Raw genomic sequence first — 23,166 nt, forward strand, 5'->3', positions numbered from 1 at the left:
CTCTTTGGTTCCTTTTATTCTCCGTCTCCATTGGTTGCTTACGTGCGCGTGACTGCTATCTTGCCTCTTTATTGGATAGAACTAGTAGCGTCATCGGCGGCTGGAGGGCGGGGTAGGGTAATAAGGGAAGTTGGCGTAGGGAGACCGGATTGGGGGAGGGGTACAGGCCTGTCCTCCCGGGCGGCAGCGGCAGCACCAGCGCCGGCCGCCACCGCCCCTGGCACGCGGAGGAGGAAAAGCAGCAATAGGAGTAAAAGGAGGAGGAGGAGGAGGAGAAGGAGTAGGGTTGGCCCTGGGGAGCGGGATGCCCATCACTCCGGCTTGGTGGTGAATGCTGAGGAGAGTCACGGTTGCTGCAGTCAGTGCCACCGGGAGGAAGTTGTGGTGCGAGGCCGGGAGGGAGCTCGCGGCGCTGTGGAGAATCGAAGCGCGGGGTCGGTGCGAAGACTCGACTGCTGTCAGACCCTTTCCTACTCCGACCATGCCAGGAAGGAACAAGGCGAAGTCTACCTGCAGCTGCCCTGACCTGCCGCCCAATGGACAGGAATCTGGCGAGAGCGGCCGGGTTGCCCGTCTAGGAGTAGATGAATCTGAGGAGGAGGGACGGAGGGGGTTTATCAATAATGCCGGAGACCCTGAGATCGTCAAGTCTCCTAGCGACCCCAAGCAATACCGGTGAGGGAGGAGGTTTGGAACGGGGAGGAGAGCCGGGTGCGGGACACTCTCTTGCCGCCGCGGTCACTTCTTGTCTCTGTATCTCCCGAAGGAGCTGCAGGGGCACACTGCCCACCCCGAGTGCTTCCTTGGGTGGAGGTGGCTAGGGCAATTGGGGCTTCCATGAGGTGTCAGCTGGACAAGTGGGAAATCTTGGGTTCCACATGGAATCAGGATGTCAGAATGGGAATGATGGTTCGAGCAATTTTGACATGAAGAAAGAACAGAGGTTTCTCTGAGGAAGGTAGGCTGGATGCGTAGTCTTGGTATTCAGAGGAAAGGTTGAAGCGTTGGGGGTTTTAATTTTGGAGAGGATATTTAAGGGGTTCATTATCTACCCACAAATATTTGGGGTGCCCTTAGTTGAAATAGGAGTAAAACTAATAGGTGGACGTTACCAGAGGATGGTGTGGCCTGAGTAAAAGAACTTAGGGCATCACAGTTGGCCTGCGATGAAATGGCTTGTTTCCACGGGTTTCACATTACTGGAATGGTTGGGTGACCTCTCCCAAGAATATGTTAGTCTCAGCTGTGTGAGTCATAGACTTGTAGGATTTCTTCTAATTCTGAAATTCTCTACTTTTGCTTGATACTGGAATCTTCTAAACATCTCTTAGCTGGTGGCTCAATCCCCACCTGGATATTTCCATCAGAGGTAGTTTACTTCATAGAATGTCATGACTACAATGTATTTTAAAGAGAGATTATTGTTCAACAACTTCATTTTACAAGTTGAAGAAATTGAGATCCAGATTTTGCTTCTTGCTCAGAATTAAACAGCTAAATAATAACAGAGTTAGTTTGAAAATCCCGTCACCAAATCCAGTGCACCATTTACTGATTTTTATAAAATTCTTACTACTCATGTTGAGTTGAAAGCTGAAGGATTTTTGGTCCCAATTTGTTTATAAGCCCCTATCAGTGTTAGAGCAGGAAAGAACCTTAGAGATAACTTTTTTCCATTTCCCACCATCCTCATTTGACAGGTGATTGAAACATCTAGAAAAAAAAGTGATTTAACTCCAAGTTTAAGACTGGCCTGTTTTGTCTTTTCACTTTAAGTCTAGTGATTAATAATACACAACTCCTTGTACTATTTTTTTCCCAAGGCTGCAGGGTAAAGAGATCTTTATGGATAGGCTAAATTTTCTCATTGAAGATGTGGTTCTATTAATAATATGTAAATGAACAAGTTGAAACCTTGATAAAAGGTGCTTAGTTTTTGCCTTCCAAAGTAAATGTTCAGTAACAGCTTCAGTTTTTGTCTGCCTATATAAAGGCACATAATAACAGTTAATGTTTATAGAATATACACAATGTGTCAGATACTGTTTTTTTTTTTTTTTTTAATCCTCACCCAAGAATATATAATTTTTATTGATTTTTGGAGAGTGAGAGAGAAAAAGAAACAGAAACATTAGTCATGTACTGGTTGCCTCTCATAGGCACCCCTATGGGGAATCAAACCCGAAACCGAAGTATGTGCCCTGACTGGGAATTGAACCTGAAGCCCTTTGGTTCATGGAACAATGCTCCAACCCACAGAACCACCCTGCCAGGGCTCACATAGTGTTCCAACTGCTCTAGATGTATTCTTTCATTTAATGACTTCATTTTCGGCAAATTCATTTGACAGATATTTACTAAATCCTACTGTGTGCCAGGTGCTGAGCTGTCTTAAATCTTTTATGAAACTTGATCGAATATAACTTAATAAAATTTTATTCTATGTGCTGGGCATACAAAGATTATTAAGACAGTCCCTACCTTCAGGGAGCTTTTAATATAGTAGAGAGATACAGACACATAAACAGTAAAATTAGGGCACTAAAGTTGTATGGAAGCCATAATAGAAGTATATTCTAGGTGTATTGGGGAATAAAGGAATGGTAAACTTTACCTAGGGAGAAAGTTAGGAAAGACTTCAAAGAGGAGATAATGCTTAAGAAGTATTAAGTATTTAATGCTTAAATTGTTGCATTTCTATCTTTATGTGGTCTTTTGCCAAGTCATTGTCCACAGTTTTATGATTTTAAAGTGAAGGGATTTGATTAGAATAGCAGTGTTTTCCAATAACTTCCTTTCCTTTTAAAAGAGTAGCTCCACTTTTATCTGTTTTTATATGTTGAAGTTTCAGGTAGGCTTTTAAAGGAAAGATTTTGTTGCTTCAAAATAAAGATGGAAAACTTTAATACTAGATGATTTTGAAAGACTGGTCCAACCTAAAGTTAAATGCTGTGAATTTTTGTAACCACAAACAGAAATGTGGCATCTACAGCCCATGTAGCTGAGTTATCCTTCCAATACTTGCTCAGGCAGAGCTAATCTCTCTTTTCACTGTATTTCAATAGGACTTTGTGCATGGTCCGCTACAGTAAGTATCCATCATGTTATAATCATATGTCTTTTGAATATGAAAGCACCACAAACAAATCTGATTAAAGGAATATTGTGGTGAAATAATGCCTTGAAAGATGTATTTACCAGTCTACATTAATAGCCTGTAGAAATTTACTTCTGTATATTTGTAATTTGTATTGAACTTTTTAAAAATGTTAAGCATATCTCCAGGACATCTATTCTGTTTTATGGGGGATCTGTATATAGGACTCTGGGTTGGGAAATGTTGTTCTAATCTATATATTGGTGTAAAGTGGAAATTCTAGATGGATAGGATTAGTGGTAGTGAAGTCTAGTAAATTTTCATAATGAAAAGCAGTTAAAAAGTTTGGATTAACTTAAATATAAAACACTTTCCATGTTTAACCTGTTTGTAAAAAGATCTGTATTTCTGTGGTAAGAGTAGAATATGTGAAAAGGTAAGTTATGCTTCTGAAGGGGAAGCCTTTTTTTTTTTTTTAGTTGATTTTAGAGAGAGAGAAACATCAATTCATTGTTCCTCTTATTTTTTTTTTATCCTCACCCGAGGACATTTTTCCATTTTTTGTTCAGGTAGAGTAGGAGGGGGAGAGAGGAACAGAGAGAGAGAGAAACATCGACGTGAAGGGACACATCGAGTGGCTGCCACCCGCATGACTGACCAGAGCCGGGGACAAACTGCAACCGAGGTACATGCCCTTAGCGGGAACCGAACCCGGGTCTCTCCGGACCGCAGGCCGACGCTCTAACGACTGAGCCAAACCGGCCAGGGCCATTGTTCCTCTTATTTATGCATTCATTACTTGACTCCTGTATGTGCCCCAAAACCTTGGCTTATTGGGTGATACTCTCTAACCAAATGATGGACCTGGCCAGGGCAGGGCAAGCCTTTTTTTTTTAATCTTCACCTGAGGATATTTTTTCGTTGATTGTTTTTTTATTTATTTTTTTAGATAGAGTGGGAGGGAGGGAGGGAGAAAGAGAAACATCCATGTGAGAAAGACACATCAATTGGTTGCCTCCTGCAAGACCCAGCCCGGGGTTGGGGATTGAACTGGCAACTGAGGTCGGTGCCCTTGACCAGGAATTGAACCTTGGACTCTGGTGTGAGGGCCCACGCTTTAACCGCTGAGCCATATAGGCCAGGCAGCCTTTTTTAATTTAAAGATTTTTCTTTTAAATGGATTTTTAGCTTTGGCTAAAAATTTTTTACTTAGTTTATTGGGGTGAGGAAGAGCATTCTTAACTAAAATGATTCCTTTGGAAATAAGATTTAGCATTAAACAGATCACTGTTTTTAAAGAACTGAAAAGTAGTAAGAACTTTTTCGCTTTCAAAAATTCTAGTCCATCTAGACTCCTGCTGGAATCCTGGAACAGGTACTGAAGCAGAAATGCATTAAATTTAATAGGTGCTAGAATAGAGATATGTGTCAGGTATGTCATTTTTAGTCATTTGTGTATCTAGTTTCCCATCTCTAGTTTTGTGACCTTGAGCACATTAACTGATCTCTCCAAGGCTAAGGACCTTTGAGGATTCAGAAGAGGAGCAACCCCATAAACCTTTGATATTTAAAAAGATCTGTCAGAAATCAGGAGAAATACTGGATTCTAGAGGTGCCCCCCTACCCTCCAAATATACGAAGAACCAGAGCAGGAAAAGGTTTTAATCAAGGAATGATCATAGTTAGGTCAGATCATTGTTGGATCACAGTCCCAAGAAATTACTTGTCCCAGGTGAAAACTAAATATATTGTATAATTCTCTTTTAAAAACACACAAAAATAACACCTTTTACTTTATGTTTACCTAAAATACAATCTTCTAATGTTTTGATATGTATAGAAATGATTAGGGATGATATTTGGCTAGCTTATTTCTCTAGGAAAAGTAGGAGGGATTTGACTTGAATTATTTACTTTTTAGTAATTAAAAAAGACCAGTCAATAAGTAAACGTATTTAGTGGTTACTATAGGAAATTTAGGTAACAAGAAGAAAAAAATTAAATTTCCCATAATTATTTCACTTAGCATTGACAACTGGTAACATTTTTTATAGCTTTTGTTACTTTTTGCTATGCATTTGTAACATATTTTTAAAATGGTATACTACTGTATTTAACTGTCATAAACATTTTAAGTGCTTTTCAATATATTTTGTTTACATAGAAGTCCATGGTGTAGATATACCATAATTTCATCATTACCACTTCATAGGATATTTGGATTGTCAAATTTTTTTTACCTCAGAAGGCTGTTTATTCCCAGCTGAATTATTTGGATATGGACCCGCGCATAATGGATTTGGTAGATACATAGGGTAACCATTGGTGATCTGGTCTGCTTCTAGAATATTCTCTATTGGGAGACCTGGCAGACAAGAAGATGGTTTGTTCTGGGACTTATACTCTGACAGGTCTCATATTTATACTGGTTCCTAGAATGAAGTCATTCATTAAGCCTATCCACCTGAATAGATTTATAGTTTTTTAAATATTGGTGGGGGGCCTTCAGTTACATAGCTGGACCAGAATTAAATTGTTTCCGGAAGGTTTGGAAGTGATACGTATTTTGGAAAGTTCTCTTGACCCTCTGGAGGGATGTTTAGAGGGGCTTTATATTTTTATTACCACCACCACACCAGTGTTTATTCTCCTTATAATAACTAGCATTTTGTTTAGTGCTTGCTGTGTACTAAGTACAGTTTACGTAGATTATCTAATCTTATAGTAACCCTATTAGATAGTACTGTTGTTACATGATAACCTAAATGTTATTCTATGAAAATATATGATTGAACAAGTACTGAGCCCTAATTAGAGTATAAATGGATTGTATTCTCTCATTTGATTCCTTCTAAGCAAACTTCTTACAATGGCAGATAAGGTCCAAGTCCCTCCATTTTTTGGTTCTTAACTTTCTAGCTTTATCTTTTGTGCTTTATGTGCTTCTTTTCTTGGCATATGCTGTACTTTGGTCATTTGCCTGGCAAATTCAAGCATTACCCCCTCTGTGAATCCTTCCACTTTTTCCCTTCAATCTTCCCCTCCAACATTTGAGTTATTTACACTCTAGTGTGCCCCAGTAGCAATTTTTTTTAGAGTATTTCATATTTTTGTAAGTTCTGTTTGTCTTTCCCCTCTATTGTGCTCTGTAGGGAGGTGCTGTCTCTGAGTCTTTGAATGCCTTCGCTTCTGTTTATTTTATTTTATTTATTTATTTATTTATTTATTTTGTGGTACGTGCCCCTAGTGGGAACTGAACCCAGGACTCTCTGATCCGCAGGCCGACGCTCAACCGCTGAGCCAAACTGGCCAGGGCTCTTCTGTTTATTGATAAATCGACTATATGTACTAAGACCCAACATCTCTTCACTTGTGCATTAGATCCCATCTCCTCTTTATTGACTCCATCCATCATTTCCAGCAATTTTTCCCATTCCATATTGTATCATGTTTCCCCCTCTTACTGGATCAATAGTACCATGAGTATATAGATATACTGTAATCTTTTCTGTCTTCTGGGGAAAAACATTTCTTTATTTCACATCCCCAGCTATCCCCTTCCAGCTACTCAAGTTGCTCTCGGTTTCCTTTATAGCAAAGCTTGTTAAAAGAGTTGTTTGTACTTACAATTTGCAGTTCATCTACTTTCGTTGTTTCTTAAACTTAGAGTGGGCTTTTGTTCTATTGCTGTACCAAAATCACTATTTTCAAGATCACCAATAACCTTTACAATTGGTCAGTTTTCAAGTTCTTATCTTCCTAGACCTTTCAGTATCATATGACAAGTTGATAATTCTTTCCTTCTTGAAATGTGTTTTTTTTTTCAGTTGGCTTTCAGGTCATTGCAGTTCTTAATTTTCTTTCTTCCTTATTCACAAGTTCCACCTCATTCTCTTGACCTCTAAATTTTAGAATGCCTATGGCTCAGTTTCCAGACTGCTTCTCTTCTCCGCCTACCTTTGCTCCCTGTGCTACCTCATTACTCAGGTTCCCCACCCCTATACTCTTTCTTACTATTTTGTTTTTCTTCATAGCACTGACTGCCATTTGATGTGGTATATATTTATTTGTTCAAGTGAACAAGGATTTTGTTTTGTTCACTGGTGTACCCCAGTGCCTAGAATAGTACCTGTCTTGCGGTCTTGCTTCCATCTCTTGACGCTTTAATCCTTTTTACCTCTGGCCTATTTGTTATATGAGGATATGTTTTTTAGTCTTTTAAAAATAATTTTGTTTCTTGCTTTTATTTCAGATTAAAAAATTTTTTTAAAGAAACAAAACTGGCCCTGGCCAGTTTGCTCAGCGGTTAGAACGTGGGCCCACAGACCAATGAGTCCCGGGTTTGATTTTGATTCTGGTCAGGGGCATGTACTTTGGTTACGATTTGTCCCCGGCTCTGGTTGGGGTCATGTAGGAGGCAGGCACTCAATGTGTCCCTTTCACATAGATGTTCTCCCCCCACGCCCCCGCCCCACTATATCTGAACAAAGGTGGGAAAATGTCCTCGGATGAGAATTTAAAAAACAAAAAAACAAAACCATACAGATACACTTGAAGCTCTTTGTGTACTGCCTCCTCCCATATGATTCCCTACCATCTTTATCCAGTGTTAACCATTATCTGAATTTGGCATCTAGACCATTTCTATGTATATTTTCATATTTTTTATTAAGTATACATTTATTTGTATACCATTCCTATGTACATTTTTATACTTTTTATTAAATATACATTTACCTGTAAACAGTATTACTATTTTAAGACATTATAGAAATAGAAATTATATCACATTGAATGTCTCATAATCTGCTTCTTTTTTTTTCTTGGTGTAGCATTGCTTTTGATATTTGTCCATGCTGATAAGTGTAACACTAGTTGTTTGTTTTTAAGTGCTATTTAGTAGCTAGTTGTATGAATACATTATAATTTATCTATGTTTTCCTGTTTCTAGTCATTTAGATTTTTCCCAGTTTTCTATTATATTTTGTTTTATGATTATGCCACAATTTATCTTTTCTCTGATTGTTGGGCATTTAAGTTGTTTCCATTGCTTCAACGTTTTTTTAAAAATAGTTTTTATTGATTTTAGAGAGAGAGGAAAGGAGAGAGAGAGAGAGAGAGATAGAAACATTGATGAGAGAGAACACCGATTAGCCACCTCCTGCATGCCCCTCGCTGGGGATTTGACCTACAACCTGGGCATGTACCCTACAACCTGGGCATGTGCCCTGACCAGGAATCGAACCGGCGACCTCCTGGTGCATGGGTCGACGCTCAACTGCTGAGCCACACTGGCCAGGCCAACAACATTTTTTTTTTTTGTTTGTTTGTTTGTTTTAATCCTCACCCGAGGATATTTTTCCATTTTTTGTACAGATAGAGTGGGAGGGAGAGAGAGGAAGGGAGAGAGAGAGAGAAACATCGACGTGAAGGGACACATCGAGTGGCTGCCACCTGCACAACCAACCAGGGCCGGGGACAAACTGCAACCAAAGTACGTGCCCTTAGCGGGAACCGAACCCGGGTCTCTCCGGACCGCAGGCCGACGCTCTAACCGCTGAGCCAAACTGGCCAGGGCCCAACAACATTTTTATACACAACTCCTTGCACACACATTTGAGAGTTTGTCTATAAGTATTATTGACATAAAAGATATCCAAATATGTAGAGAATATTATGAGTTTATTTGAACCAAACTGATGATAGTTGTCAGGGAGCAAAATCTCAATGAATTGAGGAAACTCCAGAGAATGACAGTTTTGCAGCTTATCTTATACTTTAGAATAAAAAGAGGAGATGGAAGGTTACCTGAGATCCATTTTTGGTAGATTAAGGGAATGGGAGAAAGCAAAATGGGACATCTCTGGGATTGGATGAAAATAAAACAGAGACACTTCTTTTACGTTGGTAGATACAAGATAATGAACATTTACAGCATAGAGAGCTAGTATTTGGGGAACAAGATTACAATGAGGAGTTCTGTGGTCTCTGCTGTGATGGGTGTGCCTTGAGGGGACTGGAAAAGGAGATTGCTCTGACATTTCAAGTATATGTTATCTTAGATGCAAACAGACAATATACAAACTCACTTAAGGTAAAAATTGATCTTGACAAGGAAGCTACATGCCTAGGATATGACTGCCTGCCAGTATCTGCTTTTATTTTTTTAAATCTTTATTGTTGGAAGTGTTACAGATATTCCCCCCTTTTCCCCCATTAACCCCCTTCCTCCTCACTCTCCCACCCCCCCCTCCTGCCTTCCCCACTCTATTGTCTGTGTCCACTGGTTATGCATATATGCACATAAGTTCTCTGGTCCCCCCCCTCCCCAGTACCCACTTTTAGTTAGGAATTTTTATGTTTAGGCCATCCTATGTGGTTACTTTTGGTCTCCGAGTTTGTAAAATCCTCCATGTAGGCCTCCCCTGAACATGTCTAGTTTAGTATGTGGTCCCTTTTTTGTCCACAGTATATATCTGTAAGTGAAATGATTTATTTTAAACCCTAGTAGATATTGTCATAGTATACTTATAATTGGTTGTACTAATTAACATTTATTTATATGAATAGATCATGATAGTTCTTGCTTCTATACATTCCCCCTGATTCTTAATAGTGTTAGATTTAAAAGGAAGTTATTGAGAATCTGATCTGTTTGAAATATTTTTCTCTTTTAAAAAATATTTGCATTTTTACTAATAAATCATTATTTCATGTTTCCTGGACATTTAGATTTATTCTTTTATGAATGGCCCGTTTTTCTTTTCTTTCTTTCTTTTTTTTTTTTATTTGATATTTTGTTCAGATAGAGTGGGAGGGAGAGAGAGAGAGAGAAACATCAACATGAAAGGGACACATCGAGTGGTTGCCACCCACACAACCCAACCAGGGCAGGGGACAAACTGCAACCGAGGTACGTGCCCTTAGCGGAAACCGAACCCGGGTCTCTCTCGACCGCAGGCCGATGCTCTAATCACTGAGCAAAACCGGCCAGGGCTGAACAGCCCATTTTTCTATTGGGTTTTTTCTTTTCCTTTTAAAATTGACTTGTAAGAATTCTTTACATATTTTAAATACTAATCCTTTGTTGGTTATACAAATTGCAAATACATACTTTTAGCCTATATAGCTTATCTTTACCTTTTATTTAGAAAGTCTTAAATTTTAATCAGATTTATTCATATTTTAATTTATGGTTTGTGCTTATTTTATATTATTTTCTTCTAAATGTTTTGCAAGTTTGCTTTTTACATTTGAGTAAGGATCTAATTTTTTTTTTCCTACTGTTTTTTTTTTTTTACTGTTTTCAAAAACTATGGACAACCAGTTGTCCAAGCATACATTTTGAAAATATTATATCCAGAGGTTACCAAATGTTTTGTGTAAAAGGCTAGATAATAAATATTTTAGGCTTTGTCAGTCAATAGGCAAAATTAAGGTTATTATATAGGTATTTCTATAACAAGAAAGAAAACAAATTTCTGTAAATTTTTAATACAATTTTTTATTAAGTTTAAAATATAACAATAGTAATTTTTGTTTGGCAATACAGGCCTACTAGTGAGAAGAATGGGATTCTTTTTATTGGGAATACATTTTACTTTAGGAGGGATCAGAGTTAGTGTTCCCTGTCATCAAAGGTGATTGCAGATGTTCATATCTTAATAATGATTTCTAATGCGATTTTACATACTTCATCTTTGAAAATGTGTTTTCAGCCCTGGCCGGTTTGGCTCAGCGGTTAGAGCATTGGCCTGCGGTCCGGAGAGACCCGGGTTCAGTTCCTGCTAAGGGTACGTACCTTGGTTGCAGTTTGTCCCCGGCCCTGGTTGGTTGTGCGGGTGGCAACCACTCGATGTGTCCCTTTCACATCGATGTTTCTCTCTCTCTCTGTTCCTCTCTCTCCCTCCCACTCTACCTGAACAAAAAATGGAAAAATGTCCTCGGGTGAGGATGAGAAAAAATAAAATAAAAAATAAATGAAAATGTGTTTTCACACTGACAGGTACAGTACTGGAAAAACACTGTTGGAACTGTAGTTTGCTTGGAAAACATTGCTGCAAATTTGTATGCAAATGAAGATAGGGCTTCGTGTGTGTGTGTGTGTGTGTGTGTGTGTGTGTGTGTGTGTATATGTGTTTTAAAAATATTTTTTATTGCTTTTTAGAGAAAGAGTAAGGGAGAGAGAGAGAGAAATATCGTTGTGGGAGTGCAACATTGGTTGGTTGCCTCCTGCATGACCCCTATGGGGATCAAGCCTGCCACCTGGGCATGTGCCCTGACAAGGAATCGAAATGGCAGCCTCTTGGTGCACTGAACACCCAACCAACTGAGCCTATATACTTTTAGCCTATATAGCTTATCTTTACCCTTTGTTTAGAAAGTCTAAATAAAGACTTTGACCGGCCAGGGCATTTTGTTTTAATTTTTGACAGCACAGGAAATGTATAAAGCAGCTTGCCATTACTTGTGATTCAGAGTACATTAGTTGTTGAAATGACTTTACTATCAGAATAGTTTGCATATAAGTACCGTTTTTGTAGTTTTGGGTTGGATTCCTTAAGAAACATTATCAAATCTGCAGCAAAAGCTAATTTCTAAGGCCATTTGGTGTTTGATAATACTGGTTGAAGAATCTTCAGAAAAATTTCAATCTTAGCTTAAAACATTGTAATAAAATGTTCCCATTGCTAAGCCATTAAACTGCTCCATAGTAAGGGCAATTCAAGATATTCAGCTTGTATTTCTGAAAAAATTTCACAGAATTAATGATTGTAAAGTCTATAAGAGCAAATGACACTACTGATTTACTATGACATGATAGATTTATGTATTTTCTGCAAAGTACAGCTGGTAAGACAATAACTAATTGTAGGCTTTGAAACACCTCACAAAAGAAATTTGGCCAACTAAAGCTTTTTTTTTTTAATTCCATACACATTTTTACCAACATTAATGTGGTAACATAAGGTTTCACTTTAGGTTGTACCAGTATTCTTGACCTCAACCTCTTTGAAAATGTCCTTATCTCTAGTTCTTCCATGAAGAATATTCATAGAGGCTAATTCCTCAGTTGCTCTAAACTTGGCAATGACTCCTCAAACATCAACCAGCATTATTGGTAACATAAAGAGCCAAAAAGATTGAAAAGATATGCTTTGTTTTTAATTGACTTAATATTGCTACTGTGTCAACTCTTCTTGCAGTAGTTCTCACCCAAAGGCTTAGAGTCTGCTCTTTTAAAATATGTTTTCATTGATTTTTTAGAGAGAGAGGAAGGGAGAGAGATAGTAACATCGAAGTGACGGGAACATTGATCCACTGCCTCTTGTGTGCCCCCCACCAGGGATTGAGCCTGCAACCTGGGCATGTGCCTTGCCTGGGAATTGAACTGGGACCTCTCAGTCCATGGGACGGTGCTCAATCCACTGAGCCACACCAGCCAGGCCAAAGGCTAGTAGTCTTAAATAAGTTTATTTTCTCTGGAAACATTTTTTCAGCTGCTACAAACAAACACAATATAACTCACCCATTGGTAAATACCCTTCCTTGCTTGGCTAACAAATGAGCCACTCAGAAACTTACTTTGGTTGTAGTGTCATTTTCATTTTTAATTTTTGTGAAGAAATTTTACTGTAAATTTTAAATATTGTAATTTGTCTGATTGTTTATTTTTCTGATTCCTGTGAGTTAGGAATATTGTGATGAATGCTTAGTCTTTTCAAACAAACTAAAAAAGATTCAGGAAGGTTTGTTAGAAATAAATGATAGAGATTTATTCAAGAATCTTGGAGTATGCAAACGGGAAACACAGCTAGGCTAAAGCCCAGGAGTATTCCAAAGAAGAAAGAAAAGTTGAAAGTTATTATAGTAAAAAGTACATTCTTGAGAATTATCAGTCCAGAAGATGGGTGCCAGGAGGACTGGTCACATCCTAGTGATCTGGATAATGGATGTCAGGGGGATATATACATGAGTCATTCAGGGGGTGATCAGGTGGCAATTAGGGGTTACCTGGAGGTCCAGGTGTATATCCAGGCACTGATGTAGGACTGGAAAGTTAAAAAAAGAAATGTTTGTTTCCAGGCTAGTTAGAACAAGAATGGCTCATCATGTCTTGACTTTCATGATGTTAATTATTTTAGTAGCTTGGTTAAAATGACACCCAATGTGGTATCAGTCCATGAACTTGGATTTAAATACATGGACTCTTAACTGTGTTAATTTTAGTGACTGAAAGTGGATTCTGAAAAGTTGGTTTCTTAAGGAACAAATAAAAATGAGTGGGTAGCTACTTTATTATAAAGTGAAAAATATTATATTTTTGGACATGGTTTGAAAAATCTACTTCAGTTTTTATTTTCAGTACAAGAGCAGTGAATGAAGCCAAATAAAGGAAGATGATTAACTCATAAGCTGGAGGAAGAGATGGGTTTTTTTTTTTTGGTTTGTTTTTTTTGTTTTGGTTTTTTTTTTAGAGAAAGATTGCTATCTTAGAAGAGACCAACCCTTCAAAAATTGTATATACAGTAAAAAGTACATTCTTGAGAATTATCAGTTCTGCTAAGCTCTTAGCCCTAGGATTGATCACAGTATTATAACATTATTTTCTCCTAAATACTTTTACAACATTTTTTCCTTTTAGCCCTATATATATTTGAGACTACATGGTTTGGGGGGAGGTAATGAAGTTATATAATTATAAAGTTAGCCCCCCTGATATGCTCTTTTGACCTACTATGTTTTAGCACTATCTGTTTAGGCCTAGAAATAGCAATGTAAGGCTAGAACCTGAGTTACTATTTTCTCTCTCTAATGGAAATGAGAACTTGAAATATGCTATGGTGTGGCTATAGGATAATTAATTGCATATTCTTCTACCTGTGGACATTTGGGTGAGTTCCAATATTTCTCTGTTATAATCGTTCCTTGTTAATCTTTTCTCTCAGTATGCAATTTGCTCTTTGATTTTGTTTATGATGTTTTGTTTTAGAAAGTTTTAAATTAGAATATAGTGAAATCTTTCCATTTTTCCCTTTATAGCTTCTGGATGTTGTGTCCCGCTTAGCACAAATTTTCTTATCCCAGCATTATAACAGTACTTCACTTAAATACTTTTAGAACATTTTTTCTTTTAGCCCTATAATCTATCTGGAATTTATTTATGTGTTGAGTGTAGAGACAGATGGATAATTTTTCTCCCTAAGTGAATTGCCTATTGTTTCAGTATCACTTATTGAATCATAATAAACACTGTTACAATAGTATTATAAACACTTCTGTTTCTAGAATCTGTTCTCTTTCATCTGTAGTACCAGTATACTGTTTAATTTCAATTTCTTTAAAAGACTTTTATAATTGGTAAGGCAGTTCCACCTCATGTTTTTCCCTTTTCAAAGTGTTCTTGGCCCCTGGCCGGTGTGTCTCGGTTGGAGCACTGTCCCATACACTAGGAAGTGGTGCGTTCACTCCCATTCAGGGCACATGCCCAGGTTGTGGGTTCATCCCTGATTGGGGCACATACAAGAGGCAATCGAACCCTGGCCAGTTTGGCTCAGTGGTAAGAGCGTTGGCCTGCGGTCCAGAGAGACCCGGGTTCGGTTCCCGCTAAGGGCATGTACCTCGGTTGCAGTTTGTCCCCGGCCCTGGTTGGTCGTGCGGGTGGCAGCCACTCAATGTGTCCCTTTCACATAGATGTTTCTCTCTCTCTCTCTCTTCCTCTCTCTTCCTCCCACTCTATCTGTACAAAAAATGGAAAAATGTCCTTGGGTGAGGAAAAAAAAAAAAAAAAGAGGCAACCGATGGATGTTTCTGTCTCATATGGATGTTTCTCACATCGATGTCTCTCTCTCTCCCCTTCCAAATCAATAAAAAAACATATCCTTGGGTGAGGATTAAAAAATATATTAAAAGCCCTGGCCGGTTTGGTTCAGCGGTTAGAGCGTCCATCTGTGGTCCAGAGAGACTCAGGTTCGGTTCCCGCAAAGGGCATGTACCTCGGTTGCAGTTTGTCCCCGGCCCTGGTTGGGTCATGTGGGTGGCAACCACTCGATGTGTCCCTTTTACATCAGTGTTTCTCTCTCTACCTCCCACTCTTTCTGAACAAAAAAATGGAAAAATGTCCTTGGGTGAGGATAAACACACACACACACACACACACACACAACACACACACACATTTAAAAAGGTTCTTGGCATTTTTTGTGTTTCTCATCTATATCAATTTTAGAATCAGTATATCAAGTTAAACACACACACACACACACACACACACAACTTTCTGGGATTTAAAAATTGGGATTGCCTTGAATTTATATATTATTTGGGGGAAGAATTTATATTTTCACAATATGAAGTCTTCCCACCCAACATCATGGTATGAATAGCCAGGTCTTTTATTTTCTTCTGTAAATTTTTCTAGTTTTCCTCATGTTGTCTATGTTGAGTAGTAGTGAAAAGAATGGATTCTACTGCCATACTCCTTGGGTTCAGTCCCTGCTAAGCTTGAGCAGATAAAAAACATTTGTTGTGCTTCAGTTTCTTCATCCATAATATAGGAATAATAACTCATTAGGGTTATTATGAAGATTAAGTTGATTAAGACATATAAGTTAATACATTTAAAATGTAAGCTATTGTCATTAAGTTTATATTTAAGTATTTTATAGTTTCTGTTATTTCTGTACATAAGATCTTTTGTTTAAATCTCAGTTAATTGGTTACTTTTGCTACGTAGGGAAGTTCGTGATTTTTGTTCATTTTTTAAAATACGTAATTTAAAAATATATATATTTGTATTGATTTTTAGAGAGAGGAAGGGAGAGGGAGAGGGGGATAGAGAGACAGACAGAAACAGACATTGATGTGAGGGCACAACATCATTTGGCTGCCTCCTTCACACCCCCTACTGGGGATCAAGCCCCAAACCTGGGCATGTGCCCTGACTAGGAATTGAACCAGCAACCTTTTGGTACACAGGACGACAACCAGCTAAGCCACACTGGCCAGGACTTATTCGTTGTTTTTGATTTTGGATACTTTGCTGAACTGTTTATTACTCATAGTTTTAAAAAATTATCTTGCATTTTCTAGGTAATCATATTTTGCAATTACTTGTTTTAGCTCTCACTCTCTTGGCCTTATAATTTTTTCTGTTTATGTATATTTTGAATCTTATTTTTATTGACTAGGACTTCCGATATAGTGTTGAATAGAAGTCATGATAAAGAGCATTTTGTTCCTGTCTTTAAATGGATTTGATGTTGACTTATGGAAGTCCATCCTCTATAAAGTAAAGGGCTTTTTTTGTGTATATTCTTAATTTGTTTAGGAGTGGATTTTTTATTTTTACTAAATTATTTTTATTATACAAATAATAAATGGACAGCTCTGGCTGATTTTGTTAGTGGTTAGAGCATTGGCCTGCAGACCAATGAGTCATGGGTTTGATTCCAGTCAAGGGCACGTACCTTGGTTGTGTTCATCCTCAGCCCTGGTTAGGTCATGTCTCACATCTATGTTTCTCTCTCTCTCCCTCTCTCGCCCTCTCTCTTCCTCCTTCCACTCTATCTGATAATAAATGGGAAAATATCCTCGGGTGAAGATTACAAAAATAATAATAATAAATGGACATTTTTATTATGAAAGATTGAAAAAGTATAGAAATTATAGATTAAGGCATGAAAATTCTTTGTATCCTGCTCTACTTCTGTTCCTCTCTCTCTCTCTCTCCATACACACACACACACACACACACACACACGGACACATACATATATCCCCCCCACACATATATACACACACACACACACACACACATATATATACACACATATATACACACACACACACATAACTGTTACATTTGGCTTGTGTCCTTTGCTATACCTTTATATACATTTAATGTGTACGTGTGTGCTCATAATATTTATCTTTATAAAACTAGATGTTAGATTTTATCTGATATTTTGTTTTACGTAGTGGATTTTAAATACCTATCATATATCAGGTCCTCTTTAGGCGTTAACATTTTGTTGTTCATTCAACAAATGTTTCCTCAGTGCCAAGCAATGTCTTCGGTGCTTCTGATATAGCTGTGAAGGAAAAGAAAAGTCCTGCCCTTCGAGCTAACATTCTAAAGGTACACAAGGAAAAAAAAAAGGTCAAGTGATGATAAATGGTTTGAAAAAAGCAGGATAAAAGAGGATAGGGATTGACTGGAATGCTATTTTAGATAATATGATTAGAAAGGGCATTTCTGAAAAGGGACTATTTCAGCCAAGACTTGAAAGAGATGGAGCAACCATGCAAAATCTCATCTGGGGCAAAAAGCCTCAGGGCTGAGGGAATAGCAAGCACGAAGTCCCTGGTATAGGAGTCTGTTTGGAATGTTTAAGAAACAACAATCAAGTTTTTTGGTCAGAACAAAGAAAATGAAGAAAGAGTAGTAGGAAAGGAGGTTGGAGAGGTAGTGGGGGAACAGATTATAAGGAGCCTTATAGGCCCTGGTAAGGATTTTGGATTTTATTCCAAGTGTGATGGGAAGCCGTTGATGGTTTTTGAAAAGGGAAATGGTTTTGTATTAATTTATTAGGACTGCAACTAAATACCAGGAACTGGGTGGCTTAAACAACAAAAATATATTTTGTTACAATTCTGGAGGCTAGAAGTCCAAGGGCAAGTTCAGGTTTGGTATTTCCTGAGGCTTTTCTCTTTGGCTTGCAGATGGCCACCTTCATGCTGTGTTCTTACACGGTCTTTTGTGTGTGTACAGACACATCCAGTGTCTGTGGGTCCAAATTTCTTCTTATAAAAACATCAGTTCGATTAGATTATGGTCGCTATTATGGCCTCATTGCAACTTAATCACCTCTCTAAATGCAGTCACATTCTGAGGTACTTGAGGAGGACTTTAACATAAGACTTTTGGGGAAACACAGTTGAGCCTATCATGTGCCTATCTGCTTTCTTAAGGCTGCTGAGGATAGACTTGAGGTGTGTGTGTGGGGTGGGGGTGAGGAGTAAGCTAGAGTATTGAGGTTATTTAAATGTAATTTTTGATATGGAAAGGAGATACATCCATGTATTCAGTCTTCCATTTTAATCCAGAGTCTCATCTCCTTGTTTCTTCTAGACAAACTGTTTTTTTCATCTTCAAGGTTCAAGTTAAGTGTGCCTTGTCTCAGAGGCCTTCCCTGACTGCTTCATTCTTCTAATATTATGTGTTTTCCTCTATCATTTTGTATTGTACTGGTTTAATTGTATTGTATAGTACTAGTGAGTGCCTGATGGTGAGAGTGTGGTTTTATTCTTTTTTACCCTTAATATATAGCATGGCATCTGATACATTAAAAGCTGATAGACAAATGCTTATTTTATTTATTTTTTGGTTATTCCTCTCCCAAGGATATTTTTCCATTGATTTGTAGATAGAATGAAAGTGAGGGAGGGTGAGAGAAAGAGAAACATCAATTTGAGAGAGATATCCATTGGTTACCTTCTGCACAACCCTGGTCAGGGTCGGAGATTGAACCTGCAACCCAGGTATGTGCCCTTTACCAGGAATCGAACCTGAGATCCTTTGATCCATGGGCCGATACTCCAGCCACTAAACCTAACGGGCCAGGGCAGTAAATGTTTATTGAATGACACATGTAAAAATGACTATAAACAGAAGTTTGTAATAGGCACCTAGTCATCCAGCTAGCACAGCAATTTTACTAAATAGCATAGATAATCTTTCTGCAGGGCTACCAGGGATTTAATTTTCTTAGAGATATAGTCCTTTTTTTTTTTTTTTAGTACATAAAAGCAGCTTTGGTGACTGGTATAAAATATAAAATACATTGTACCAAAGGGAATCAACAGAATTTAAATATATAATATTTTGCTTTAATATATTAGCTGACATGACTGCTCTATATATTGAGGGAATTGTTTCTCTTAAGTCTTCTGGTATGGTAGAATGTTTGTTAAAAACGTATAAACTAAAAAAATAGTAAGGTAGTCTGAGTTCTGAGTGGTGTTTTTAATCTCTAAAAATTTAACTTCTAAGATTTGGTTTTTGAATAAGTAAATAAATATATTTTCATAGTTCAAAATTTAAAAACACAAACAGGGTATTTAAAATATATACAGTATATAAGGTTTCATATGGAAAATATGTATTTCATATTATGTGTTTAATATATTATGTGTTTAATATTGTGTTAAATAATTAATAAATAATAATATAAGAATAAACTTTCACTTACTCACAACTTTAAACCTACTTTTGCCTACCCTTGTATATAAAATACAATGTAATGTCTCTCATTCTTTCTCTTCAGCTACTCAGAAACTGAAAAGCTTTTTTGAGGTTCCTCTCCCAAAAGCAACCAGTTTGATTTTTATTAGGTTAAAATAGTGTTGGTTTTGTTGTGTGTGCTTGAATTTTTAAAAAATTCTGTAAGCTGATCACTTGTATTGGTGTAGTGTAATGAATTGCTGATTCAAATGTATTTTGTTGTTGTTATTGTTTTGTTTCTTTAGATACATCAAATTACGAAATGGCTTGCAGGCACTTTTGATTTCAGACCTAAGTAATATGGAAGGTAAAACAGGAGATGCAACAGATGATGAAGAGGAAGACGAAGAGGAAGAAGAAGATGATGAGGATGACGACGATGACGATGATGGAGACGATGATGATGATGATGATGAAGATTCTGGAGCTGAAATAGAAGATGATGATGAAGAAGGTTTTGATGATGAAAATGAGTTTAATGATGTTGATGAACATGATGACAATGATCTTGATACTGAGGATAATGAATTGGAAGAATTAGAAGAGAGGGCGGAAGCCAGAAAGAAAACCACTGAAAAACAGGTGTGATTCATGTCTATTATATCTTTTTCTGATTTGGGAATTCTTTGGGATAAGTTCCAAACTTATGTTTTATTTCTTTTTTTAATTATTTATTTTTATTATTATTATTTTTTTAATCCTCACCTGAGGATATTTTTTTTTTTTTTTTTTTTTTTTATCCTCACTCGAGGACATTTTTCGATATTTTGTTCAGATAGAGTGGGAGGGAGAGAGAGAGAGAGAAACATCGATGTGAAAGCGACACATCGAGTGGTTGCCACCCACACGACCCAACCAGGGCCGGGGACAAACTGCAACCAAGGTACGTGCCCTTAGCGGGAACCGAACCCGGGTCTCTCCGGACCACAGGCCGACACTCTAACCGCTGAGCCAAACTGGCCAGGGCCTGAGGATATTTTTTTCATTTATCTTCAGATAGAGCCGGAGGGAGGGAGGGAGGGAGAAAGAGAGAGAGACAGACATCAATGTGAGAGGAACACATCAGTTGGTTGCCACCAGCACGATCCCAACTGGGACCAGGGATGAACTGCAACTGAGGTACATGACCTTCGCCAGAACTGAACCTGGGACTCCCTGGTCCATGGGCTGACACTCTAACTGCTGAGCCAAACCATTTCTTAATGGCAAAAATGAAGTCTATATCTTTTGCTCTTCAGTCAAGGACTATTTATTCTGCATAAAGATTACATTTATAGCCCTGGCTGGTTTGGCTTGGTGGTTAGACCATCGGCCTGCAGTCCAGAGAGGCCTGGGTTCGGTTCCCGCTAAGGGCATGTACCTCGGTTGCAGTTTGTCCCCAACCCTGGTTGGGTAGTGTGGGTGGCAGCCACTCGTTGTGTCCCTTTCACATCAGTGTTTCTCTTTCTCTCTCTTCCTTTCTCTCCCTCCCACTCTATCTGAACAAAAAATGGAAAAATATCCTTGGGTGAGGATAAAAAAAAAAAAAGATTACATTTATAATCTGATTATTACATTTGCTCTGATTATAAAAACGACAAATGTTTATTATAGAAACAAATGGGAATGCATATATATACACACACACACATATATATATATATATATATATATATATACATACATACTCATACACATAGCTCTTGCAGGTGTGGCCCAGTTGGTTGGAGTGTTGTGTTGTCCTGTACACCAAAAGATGATAGGTTTGATTCCGGTCAGGGCATGTACCCAGGTTGCTGGTTCGATCCTGGGTGGGTTGGGGCATGTGGCATGTGTAAAAGTCAACCAATGGATGTTTCTCTCTCATATTGATGTTTCTCCCCCTCTCTCTTCCCCTTCCTCTCTTTAAAAAAAAATCAATAAAAATATGAAAAGGAAAAACAAAATATAAAAATCACTCAAAACTGTAACTCTCAGAGGTAGTCACTGGTGATATTTGAATTTATGTGTATTTATGCACATTATATGTTTTAAAACAAATGCTGTATAGTTTTTAGCTTTTGATAGAGGAATAAGAGAGTGTATTATCCTTGGAAAGAGAGGAGAAAGAAAAAGAACAGGTCTGGTATAGTTCTAAGAGTCCTCATATGGATAATTTCTATATGGATAATTTCTATGTAGATAATTGAATGTGATTTATCTCCTTTTATGGGAAAGCACCAAAGTCTGGATAATGTACAAGTAAATTAGAAGAACTGGAATAGAAATGGGGAGTTGAGCTTAGTGTGATATATAATAATAATCAATGAACAGATAAAGAGAATTAATAGGGAGAATTTCCCTCTCTGGATATCTTTTGAAAAATGCTTCCATTTTGCAGTACGGAATAATATTTTGTAGGCATTATAGTAGAATTGATCAGCAGATGTTTCTAATTGCTAGTTTCTTGAATATTGATAATACATTTAACATGGTATAGTCCACATACAAATTAATTGAAGTTCAAATTACTAATACTGGGGGGAAAATGCATATATATGCCACTTAATAGTCTATACTATGCTTTTAATAAATAAATTAGGAATGAATTAATTTAGTTTAAAATAGATCTTATCATTCCACATAGAATATTAATATAAAGGAAGAATATTGACAATAGAGTGGAAAGAATACTGACAATCAGGAAACCTGAGTTCTAATTCTGACTCTATCTGTATCTTTCCATAATCTTAGGTCTTTTCATTTTCTCATTTCTAAAACGGGATTAGATTATATAATTTTTGAGGTCCATTTTAGGTCCGATTGTGTTATTAGCTTCGTAACTGAACATTTCCTAACTATAACTTTCTATATCTATTAGTGGCTTTTCTTGTGCCTTGAACGTCTTTATATCGTTTATCAATTGATAAGCAAAACTCAGGTTAAATTTAAAAAATTGTTTTGGCAGTCAATTTTTTTTGTCAAAACATAGTAAAATACCTTAGATTTATACAGCAATTATGAATCCCTTTGACAAATGAGGATGTGCATCCAGTATTTTTGGTATACTCATTTTTATTTTGCTTCTGTGGATCAAACTGTGTTTAATTCCTCTAGAAGCAGCAGGTCAGATTCTAATGATCATTTAAAAATTACTTAGAGCCCTGGCCAGTTTGGCTCAGCGGTTAAAGCATTGACCTGCGGTCTAGAGAGACCGGGGTTCGGTTCCCACAAAGGGCACGTGCCTCGGTTGCAGTTTGTCCCCGGCCCTGGTTGGGTCGTGCAGGTGACGACCACTCAATGTGTCCTTTTCACGTCGATGTTTCTCTCTCTCTCTCTCTCCCTCCCTCCCACTCTATCTGAACAAAAAATGGAAGGATGTCCTCGAGTGAGGATTAAAAAAAAAAATTACTTAGATACTGCCTTTTTTTCCTGAGAACTCTGGATGGTATATTCTTTCATAAAATATTGATAGCTAATTTTCTGGATTATATTAGAAAGGAATAGAGGAACCTAATGTAGTTTGAAGAAGGGATCAGATTGTTTTGATTCAGATGCAGTGGGTACAGTAGTGAAAGGAAAGATCCCATGATTGTAACAATGGAAAATGGTTTATAATCAATGAATGAATAAGTGTCTGCAAAAGGGAGATAAAGTAGTTTATATAAGAGGTGGTTTAAGATTAGCACAGAGTTTTGTAGTGGTTTTATAATTTAATTTTTGTTTGAGAAATGTGAACCTTGTTTAAGGTGAATATGAGAATTAATATTGGAAGTGGGAAGAAAATTCTGAGGTATTTGGAGAACCTTTAGCTAAACAAGAAGTT

General features: G+C 37.5%; 1 protein-coding gene across 2 annotated transcripts in view; it reads left to right on the top strand.

Annotated features, from left to right (window-relative positions):
- The first annotated feature begins 207 nt into the window (after positions 1 to 207).
- Positions 208 to 23,166, top strand: part of NRDC (nardilysin convertase) — a 73,025-nt gene continuing 50,066 nt past the window's right edge. Inside the window, exons 1-2 of one of the 2 annotated variants that reach the window (XM_036256493.1) lie at positions 208 to 675; positions 19,628 to 19,964. In XM_036256493.1, coding sequence (XP_036112386.1) covers positions 332 to 675; positions 19,628 to 19,964 — 681 coding nt within the window. In that variant the 5' untranslated portion in view covers positions 208 to 331. Of the gene's footprint in view, positions 676 to 10,868; positions 10,891 to 19,627; positions 19,965 to 23,166 lie in introns of those variants that run through there. The other variant, XM_036256494.1, reaches the window with a different exon arrangement.

The sequence above is a fragment of the Molossus molossus genome, unplaced genomic scaffold (genome assembly GCF_014108415.1).
Source record: "Molossus molossus isolate mMolMol1 unplaced genomic scaffold, mMolMol1.p scaffold_m16_p_12, whole genome shotgun sequence".
NCBI lineage: Eukaryota > Metazoa > Chordata > Mammalia > Chiroptera > Molossidae > Molossus > Molossus molossus.